Genomic DNA, 9,534 nt, shown 5'->3' on the forward strand with positions numbered 1-9,534 from the left:
AACTAGACATGAGTGGCAAATATGCCAAACCATTTTTAATTCTAATGACTTTTATACTCACTTATATATTATACATGAACGGATCCAAAGTTTAAGATAGGTTAAGCATAAATGTAACAAATTATTAATTGTGTGAAGATCATATTCAGAGATTTGGTAGTAGTGCCCCTTTACAGCTTACCGGTATGGTTTGAATTTGGGACAAACTAACAATTGAAGATCTTAGTAATTAATTAAATATTTTAATAAGGGAATGGTGGTTGATAGATAATGGTGGTTTCCACAACGGATTCCCTCATCCCAAGCCTAGTCTATGGGTTTAAAAATTTTCTTTGACTATCTCCTTTAATTAACCATTTGTCAAAAATATATTGTCATATTGTCCGATCCCTTCAAGGCTCCAATCATATACAAAGACAATTTCTTTCTTAACAACTTAAAATAGAATATGTGACTATAATTACATGCGTACAAAGAGCGCTGTGCTAAGAAGGAAAAATTGGGATACAAACGTAATAAACCATAGACATAGCAGTTAGCAGACTTGGTAACATCAATAAACCAGGGTGGGTAAATAAATATGAATTAATGACATTATCCCTAATTCCCTATCCATAATAAAGGGCCATAGCTTACAACGTGATATTTGTCAAAGGAAAATGTCAAAAAGATTTGGGAAACCTGTGAATTTAACACTCAAATCTGACCTTTATAATTGAAACTTTCTCAACCAGTTGAGTTCACTTTGCAGAGACACAAATCGCAAAAGTCAGGAGCCGCTATCAGCTGCAATACTCTCTAAAAAATGGCTGGTTTTGCTGTCATTTTGCTTCTCTTTCACTGTCTGCTTCTCTCTCAACATTCCTATTCACTCCCCCTGTGTACAGACTTCAGTAAGCCTTTTCACTCTCCTCCTGTATATGTGTGTATGTGCACGAGTGCGTATCTTCATTTTGATTGCAGAGATCTTGAATTTTTCTTATTGAAACAGGGGCACCCGCAAAATTAAAGACACCTTTGGAATTCTGTCCTTACAATGGAACTGCATGCTGTGATTCAACCAAAGACCTTCAGCTGCAGAAACAATTTGAAGCTATGAATATCTCTGATACTTCCTGTGCTTCACTTCTGAAATCAATTCTGTGCGCTGTAAGCTCTCAAAACCATTTAAAATAATAATAATAAAAATAGTATAAGAAAATGAATTTGTAGCAATACAAAATTTCTTGTTCACCAAACAAATACTATAACTTTACATGGGAGTATTTGCATAAAAATGCTGTCACTTATGCCTAAGAAGAAGTTCAGCTAAAAGCCGTCGAAAATCAATGTTTTTGGTCATTTGCAGACATGTGATCCCTTTGCAGCAGAGCTTTTCAAGGCCAAAGCAGGGAACCAGAAGCAGCAGAAACCAGTTCCAGGTCTTTGCAACTCAACTGATTCAGGAAAATCACATTCATCAAAGCAATCAACAAGCAGCTTCTGTTCAACTGTATGGAACACATGCAAGGATATATCTATCTTGAAATCGCCCTTTGCACCTTCGTTACAAGGTGGAGCAAAAGGACCAGCACCAATTGCATCAAACTTATCTACACTGGCTGATCTTTGGCAGTCGGAAAAAACATTTTGTGATGTTTTTGGCGCTTCTCCAGACAATGATTCTGTGTGCTTTGCTGGCGAGCCCGTCAAACTAAACAATAACAGTTCAGAGACTGATGTTCCTCCAAAAGGGCTATGTTTAGAGAAGATTGATGCTGGAAGTTATATCAGTATGGCTCCTCATCCTGACGGGTCTAATCGCGCCTTCTTTTCTAATCTGCCTGGAAAAATCTGGCTGGCAACAATTCCTGAGCAAGACTCGGTAGAAAAGTTAGACCTTGACGAATCAGACCCATTCGTGGATTTAACCGATCAAGTTCTCTTTGACACTATATTTGGAATGCTAGGAATGGCATTCCACCCAGATTTTGCTCATAATGGACGCTTCTTTGCTTCCTACAACTGTGATCGGCTAAAGTCACCCGAATGTGCTGGAAGGTGTGCATGTAACTCTGATGTTGATTGTGACCCATCCAAATTTAACACTTCAGGTAGCTCTACACCTTGTCAATATCAAAGCGTTATTGCTGAATACACAGCAAATGGATCTTCATCAAACCCTTCATCGGTAATTATCTCTACGATCATTTGAGTATTCAATCCAACCAGTTTCTACGGTTTTATTTCCTGTCAATGATAGTTTTTCCTTCACAGATGCAAAGTGGCCAACCAACAGAAGTACGGAGGATTTTCACAATGGGTTTACCATTCACAAACAATCATGGAGGCCAAATTCTATTTGGACCAGAAGATGGGTACATGTATGTCATGATGGGAGATGGTGGAGGAAGAGGTGATCCCTATCACTTTTCTCAGAACAAGAAATCCATACTAGGGAAGATTCTAAGACTTGACATAGATAAAATTCCAAGTAAGCATCTTCACCATTTTAAGACCAGAAGTGTCTTATGTTACTTCTTCATATAAAGATGAGAAAGTTCTCAAGGCCACTATCTTCTGATGTACAGGTGAAAAACAAATAGATGACCTTGGTCTCTGGGGTAACTATTCCATACCACAGGACAATCAATATTCAGGAGACAAGAATTCAGCACCAGAAATCTGGGCTATGGGGCTCAGGAATCCCTGGCGCTGCAGCTTTGATGCAGATAGGCCTTCCTACTTTGTCTGTGGAGATGTCGGCCAGGTTCAAATTATAGCTTGAAAAACACTAAACTTGATGTATAAGCACTCCACTCTAATTAACAACATACCACTCATATGGCAGGATCAATATGAAGAGATTGATATAATTACCAAAGGTGGAAACTATGGATGGAGTATATATGAGGGCCCCATTCCTTATAGTTCTGGAAATGAAACAAAAAATTCGTCAGCTACCCAAAATCTGATTTTGCCAGTAGCAGGTTACACTCATTCACAAATCAACAAGAAAACTGGATCAGCTGCAATGTCTGGCGGGTTTTTCTATCGCTCTGAGACTGATCCATGCATGTCTGGCAGGTGAGTAAACACTTAATGAGCAGCCATCACTAACAAATAAAATAAAAATGCTATGATCATGCTCACTGAGTCACAATTGTTGGATGATTCAGGTACCTGTATGGGGATTTATATGCAAGCAATATATGGGCAGCTACCGAAAATCCAGAAAATAGTGGGAATTTTAGCACAGCAGCAATGCCATTTAGTTGTGCCAAAGATTCACCTCTTCAGTGCAGCACTGCTCCAGGAACTACACTGCCAGCTCTGGGATACATATATTCATTCGCACAGGACAACAGGAAAGATGTCCTCATTCTAGCCAGCACTGGGGTTTATAGAGTTGTTCGCCCAAGCCGTTGCAACTATGCTTGCTCAAAGGAGATTGCAAGGCCTGCCACTGGTCCAACTCCAAGTCCATCATCCCCTTCAAGTAGAGCTCATTTTATTGCACCTCTTGGAAATTGGCTCCCCTTTCTTCTCTGTTTTCTGATTTTAGAGCATTTGTACAACTGACACAACTGAAGCCGCATTTATCATTTTGAGCAGTGTTTCATTCAGTTTCAACTAGGATAGTCGTATAGATAAAGTTCTTTGTATCTGAAAGAATTGAAAAAAAATTATTTTGACAAATCTAAATGAAGTCCACCAAAAAAACAGATAACAGCAGCTCACCGCTAAGCTGTGAACTTCTACTGAATATTTGAAAGATAACAAGCAGCCAACAGAATAATTGCACCATTCAAACAGCAGAACATTGTTGGGAATGGGGATGATGCTTGACAGTATATAACGCCACTAGTCCCTAATTCTGCAGTTACTTGAAAACAGTAGCTATGAAAACATTTAATTATACAAGTACAACAAAATATAATCATTATCACACTTCTAGAGTTCTAGACCAAAGCCAAAAAGGTCTCATAATTAAAAAAAAGCCCGTGAATATGAAAATCTTGAAACTCCTAACATCATCAATATAACATATATTTTACCTTTGCCTTCCAGTCCATGTCAGCTGGTAGCAAGAACTAAGGCCTGGAGAAGGTTGTCATGGGATTTTTATATGCACGCTCACAAAAATCTAATTACTCATCTAGTATCATTATCTTCATTGACCTTATCAATAACAAATCTCTCTATAACTTCATCACAAATCTCAATAGCATTTTCAAGGTTCTCTTCATCGAAGTTCTTGTCCAGAAAAAAGTATAATATTTCTTGATTCGCAATGAACCCTTTTCTCCTCATCTCATCAAAGAGTATCTTTGCTTCCCCATACTTTTTCTTTTTAAGAAGCCCCTTGATAAAAGCATTATAAGAGCTGTCAGTGAGATCAAACCCTTTTGCAACCATTTCCTTGTGCAAATACCACGCTTCTTTCATATTCCTTGCTTTACTATGCCCCTTGATTAATATATTATAAGTGTTGTTGTCTGGCATTACATTAAAAGCACACATCTCCCTGAAAATTTTAGTTGTGCTATGCATGTTGCTTCTAATGCTATACTGCTTCATAAGAGAATTATAGGTTGTGGCATTTGGCATTATTCCCTTTTCCAACATCCATTTTAGCAGCCTTTCACCATCTTCCAACATCCCTGATGTGCAGAACCCATTCATCAACACATTAAATGTAACAACAGTAGGCTGATGTCCTCGATCCAGCATTCTCCTCAGAAGCTCATGTGCCTTACAAATTTCTCCCGACTTACAGTGAGCATCCATCAAAGTAGTATAAGTGATGGTATCAGGATGACATCCAGTCACCTCCATGTCTTCCATCAGTTTTATTGCTTGATTTATATTTCCTGTTTTACAGAGACCATTAATGAGTACATTATATGTGCACTGGTTAAGTTCTAGACCCTTGGCAGACATTTCATGCAAAAGTTCATTTGCTGTATCTACCTCTCCTTGTTTACATAGGCCATCTGCAAGGGCAGTATATGTGACAATATTAGGGGTCACCCCCTTCTCAACCATCTCATTGTGCCAAAAAAAGGCTTCTTTCAGCTTACCAGCCTTGCAATAACCATCTAAAAGTGTTGTATAAGTGATTTCATCTGGTGCTAATCTACTGTTAAGCATTTCATGGAAGAGCTTCTCTGCTTCTTTCATGTTCCCACTTTGACAAAGCCCACATATAATAGTTGAATATGCAATAATATCAGGGATGATTTTCACTCTTTGCATTTCCTTGAAAAGCTTGATAGCGGAACTAATATTACCGGACTTACAAAAACCATCAATAATTGTCGTGTAAACTACATTATCTGGCGGTATATTAAGAGCAATCATTTCTCTCAGAACCCTTTCTGCATCTGCTACCTTACTATACTTGCACATAAGAACAATAATGCTATTAAATGTAAATGCATTTGGCTTCAATCCCTTCATTCTCATTTCATTAACCAGCCTCATCACCTTATCTAATTCACCAACATGACAGTATCCATTAATGACAATACTATAACTCACAACATCAAGCGGACAGCCTCTTAACTCCATCTGCAGCAGTAGATGGTGCGCGTCTCTAATTTTCCCTAACTGACAAAGAATGTGCAATATTATGTTATATGAACCAGTATCCCAACAAATTCCTGCTTCAAGGAACTCCTGAAAAACCTCAAAAGTGTCCCTTTTCTTGTCTGATTGGCTGGAAAGATTAGCAAGAAGCAATTGACAGGATTCAGCAGAGATCACCAAACCAAAATTCAACATCCTTCCAAAAAGTCTCCTTGCCTCTATTAAATACCCAACTTGAACAAGCACCTCAAAGAATAAATCAAATACACATGGATTTGAACCCCAATCCTTGTAAGTGTAGATCAATTTTTCAACAAAACTAGAAAAAGAATAGGCAACATCAATATATGGCTTAGACCAGAAATCATATATAAGACTGTGAGCTATGTTCAAATCTTTTGAAGCAACAGCAATATGTATGACAATACTCCGAACTTCCAATGATGGTTCTCTATGAAGACATGCCCATTCATAGAAGTTATATACCAGCTCAGTATCATTCTTGATGTTCATTAGAACCCAAATGAGATGGTCAGGCTTGAATTTTGACTCGAAGGGTCTAAGAGCATGCCTTAAAGTCTCAAAACGCCGTTGCTTTATGGTACTTGAAATATTCTGCACAAGTTCAGAGTCTCTGATTGTTGGCTTTCTGGGTGAGTAATCCGGAAATGCTCTTGCATCAGTAGAGTAAAAAGTGCTGTGCTTTTCTCCCAAATATCTGTCCTTAAATGGGATAAGCAGAAACCGACCCAAGTGTAAACTCTGGGGTACGAGTTTAGAACAACCATTGATTAAGGAGATGACACCAATATTCATTTCTGTGAGAGAAACCCATCAAAGTGGATTCCGAAAAGATATGGTTAACGAAACAGAAACACCGGTCCATGTAGATTTCTCAAGTTGATAAGGCATTAATATGAGCCCATTGCCTGCAGACCATAAACAAGAGTTATAATCATAATCACCATATGATTCTTAATTACATATAATAGTTGCCTTCTGTTACAAGTGATTTAAACTAGGAAACAATATATCGCCCCAATTAAACTTCAATTTCAGGACATATCGAGAACAAGAATTCATTCTAATAAATAAAGCCAAAAATCCCCTTAAAAATAATACTACATTTTCACTTGGGCATTTCATCAAACAGTTGGTGACCATTAACAAATTTGATTACTAGTTAACCCAGAACTACAAGCATAAAACAGCAATTTAAACCAATGTGAAATAGGAAATCATTGATAATTCATAAGATTCAATTAATAATACCAAAGAGCATTGTTCTCATTGTTTCACATTCATTCAAATGCAATTTTTCTCTACTATTTCAGAGTATGAAAAAACATTAAAAAGATGATATTAAAGAAATTTTGAAGAGAGAAGAATGAGAGTGTTTTACCTTAGCTGCGAAGAAACAATGAAGACATTCCAGATTAACAGGGAATTATGAGTGGGGAAGAGAGAGAAAGTTGGAGTGATATGGTGGGAGGAAGACGACGGAGAAATTGCGCTGCTGCTTAAGAAAAAGAAAGGCGGGTAGAAAACTAGAATTGGAGTTCTGTGTTTTGGGCTTTTAACCTTTATAGTTTTCTATTTGGGCCAAAGTACACTAAAATGGTCACTCTTACTATTTTGTCCGTCTTTTAATAAAGAGTTACACTTTGATCGGTATATAATTTTAGACAATTTTATTGACTTGATTAAAATATAAGGTAAGTGGGTTAGTTAAAGCATTATAGAATTGTAATAGATAGATAGTGGGTTTAATAGTTTATTGAAAATTAATGAATGTGATAGGAAAGAAATAATAAAAAAAAATAGTCGTGGGTTTGGGTGAGGGCCATGAGAAGAGATAGATAAGTATTTAGATATAGTTTTTTGTCAAAAATGAAAGTATAACACTTATTAAAACACGACCGTATTTGATAAGTGTAACACTTATTAAAACACAAAGGGAGTAGAAATATTTCCTAAGACTCTCTAGTTTATGCAACTTTCCCTACACCCCCATCTAATAGAGTCGTTTTTACTTTGCCCCTTGGCATTTTTTTTTTAATTCTCTTCTTTCCATTTTTACTTTTTATTCAAGCCACTGCATACAAATTTTCTCTCTCCTATTATTTTTTCAATTTTCTCTCTCTTCACTACAAGAAAATTGATCTAAGAGGGCGATTTTATTCTGACAAAGAGGGCGAAAATTTTAATGAAGAAGGTTATTATTTTTGAAGAAACAAGTAAGTCTAATTTAGTAATTTAAATTTGAAGAAGAAAGCTTATGAAATGTATAATGAATACGCAGGGCGAGCCGTCCCAAACATTTCAGAGTCCCTGTTCTAATATTTAAATTGGGCCCTAATCTATAAATATAAAAATTGAGCGTAAATGTAATTTTAATTATCAAAACACTTCTTAAAAAATCATTATATATTACCCAAAAAAAACTACCTTTTTTTTGTTTTTATTTGTTTTTTGTTTTGTAAATAACATCTCATTACAGATTCAGATTGATATCAACCTTCTAGGGAGTACTTCCTTCAAAAAAAAATTAAATTTCAACTTTTTGCTTAGAAAAAGCCATCCTTCAAAGTGATACACCAAATTTTCATATTGTATATTAATTTCATTTTTTTTTCCCTCAACAACATATTTTTTGTCAAAAATAAAGAAAATAACATATTTGACAAATAAATATTTTACGAAAATATAGAAATTTGTAGGAGCAAACATTCAATGAAATAAACGAAGGAAAAAGTGGATTTAATTCTTCCATTGACAATTAAGGAGTATTGTTGAGTAATTAGGTTTTGATGATTGTAAACTAATGATGATTATCTATCTAATGTGTTTGTTAAGTTGTGCATAGAATGAACAAGTTATACTTGGAACAGGATACAAGGAACCTGAGCAATGACAAGTATGTATATAAGGAACTTAAGCAATATATGATAAGCAATAGAAGAACAAGAACAATGATGAGTGTTATGGTTGATAAGCATGATGATGGCTAAGGAACTATGAAGGTAACTATGTAAATAGATGTTTGCATATGTTAGCTTCATGAGGTAAGTACTCTATACATACGTGAGTCGTATATGTATAGGAGTATTTACATAAGCTTTAAGTTTAATTAGTTCTCTCACTTGAAGTTTGTTTATGACAAACAAACTTCAATCTAATGTTTCTCTTAAGTGTTCATGTGAATACAGGAAATGACTTAGGTGAAGTCAATGGGTTGGAACATAGAATACTTCAAGAGGAACAAGAGAGAATGAATGAACCTAAAGCAGGTTCTCCCTTGAGAACCAAACCACGAAGGAACCTGAAGGTATTCTCTAACAAGATCCAGAAGGAACTTTCGGCAAGCTTTCCATGAAAGCCGGAGCATGTTCCCTAACAGGTACATGAAGAGTTCCATGTTCCCTAACAAGTACATGAAGAGTTCCCTAACGGGAAATTAGTTCTCTAACAAGAACTATCTAAGTTCCCTAACAGGAACGTTCCCTAACATGAACTTAACGTTGCCCCAAGATCTAGAATACATCAATACTACAAGATTCCAGAACAAGAGTTTCAAAGAAACAACATGAAGACAGAGAAATCGAAGTATATCGCTCTAGGATTCATGTAAGTATGTTGGACATAAAAGTCAGTCTGGAACAAGTCTAAAGAACCAAAGTGAACTCATGATAGTCAATGAAATTAGAGTTACTGACTTGTCAGGAACTCAGAGACTGTCAGAGTTCCGAAACCTAATCGGAACTTAGGTCTGCGCGTCGTTAAAGGTCGCAGGTCAAATTTAATGATATAAATATTTACCTAATACGTGCATATCTTTTAGGGATTTGGTTTTACAGAATAAAAATATTTATTTTCTAATAAATCCCTTTTGGAAAAAGATAAGTTATTTTTGGAAAAATATTTTCTATAAAATAAGTTTGAAATAAAATCTAATTTTATGGT

At 36.0% G+C, this 9,534-nt stretch overlaps 2 protein-coding genes across 2 annotated transcripts; one reads left to right on the forward strand and one right to left on the reverse strand.

The window, feature by feature from the left end:
• Positions 1–467: 467 nt before the first annotated feature.
• On the forward strand, positions 468–3,714 carry LOC110713865 (HIPL1 protein-like). Its single transcript, XM_021892303.1, has 7 exons — positions 468–893; positions 992–1,149; positions 1,349–2,170; positions 2,257–2,473; positions 2,571–2,749; positions 2,831–3,066; positions 3,159–3,714. The coding sequence occupies exons 1-7, from the start codon at positions 806–808 to the stop codon at positions 3,559–3,561; spliced, it is 2,103 nt and encodes a 700-aa protein (XP_021747995.1). The 5' UTR covers positions 468–805; the 3' UTR covers positions 3,562–3,714.
• LOC110713863 (pentatricopeptide repeat-containing protein At1g05670, mitochondrial-like) lies at positions 3,512–7,179 on the reverse strand. Its single transcript, XM_021892302.1, has 3 exons — positions 6,974–7,179; positions 4,038–6,500; positions 3,512–3,645 (listed from the first exon to the last, which is right to left on the reverse strand). Exon 2 carries the CDS (start codon positions 6,385–6,387, stop codon positions 4,135–4,137), a length of 2,253 nt encoding a protein of 750 aa, XP_021747994.1. The 5' UTR covers positions 6,388–6,500; positions 6,974–7,179; the 3' UTR covers positions 3,512–3,645; positions 4,038–4,134.
• Positions 7,180–9,534: the final 2,355 nt, after the last annotated feature.

Source organism: Chenopodium quinoa, unplaced genomic scaffold, assembly GCF_001683475.1.
Source record: "Chenopodium quinoa cultivar QQ74 unplaced genomic scaffold, ASM168347v1, whole genome shotgun sequence".
NCBI classification, from domain to species: Eukaryota; Viridiplantae; Streptophyta; class Magnoliopsida; order Caryophyllales; family Amaranthaceae; genus Chenopodium; species Chenopodium quinoa.

Excerpts from the sequence above, each read along its gene's own strand:
- LOC110713865 (XM_021892303.1), top strand. The coding sequence starts at position 806 with ATGGCTGGTTTTGCTGTCATTTTGCTTCTCTTTCACTGTCTGCTTCTC. Across the intron at positions 1,150-1,348 it reads TGAAATCAATTCTGTGCGCT|ACATGTGATCCCTTTGCAGC; the intron begins GTAAGCTCTCAA and ends GGTCATTTGCAG. Across the intron at positions 2,171-2,256 it reads CTTCATCAAACCCTTCATCG|ATGCAAAGTGGCCAACCAAC; the intron begins GTAATTATCTCT and ends TTTCCTTCACAG.
- LOC110713863 (XM_021892302.1), bottom strand. The coding sequence starts at position 6,387 with ATGAATATTGGTGTCATCTCCTTAATCAATGGTTGTTCTAAACTCGTA.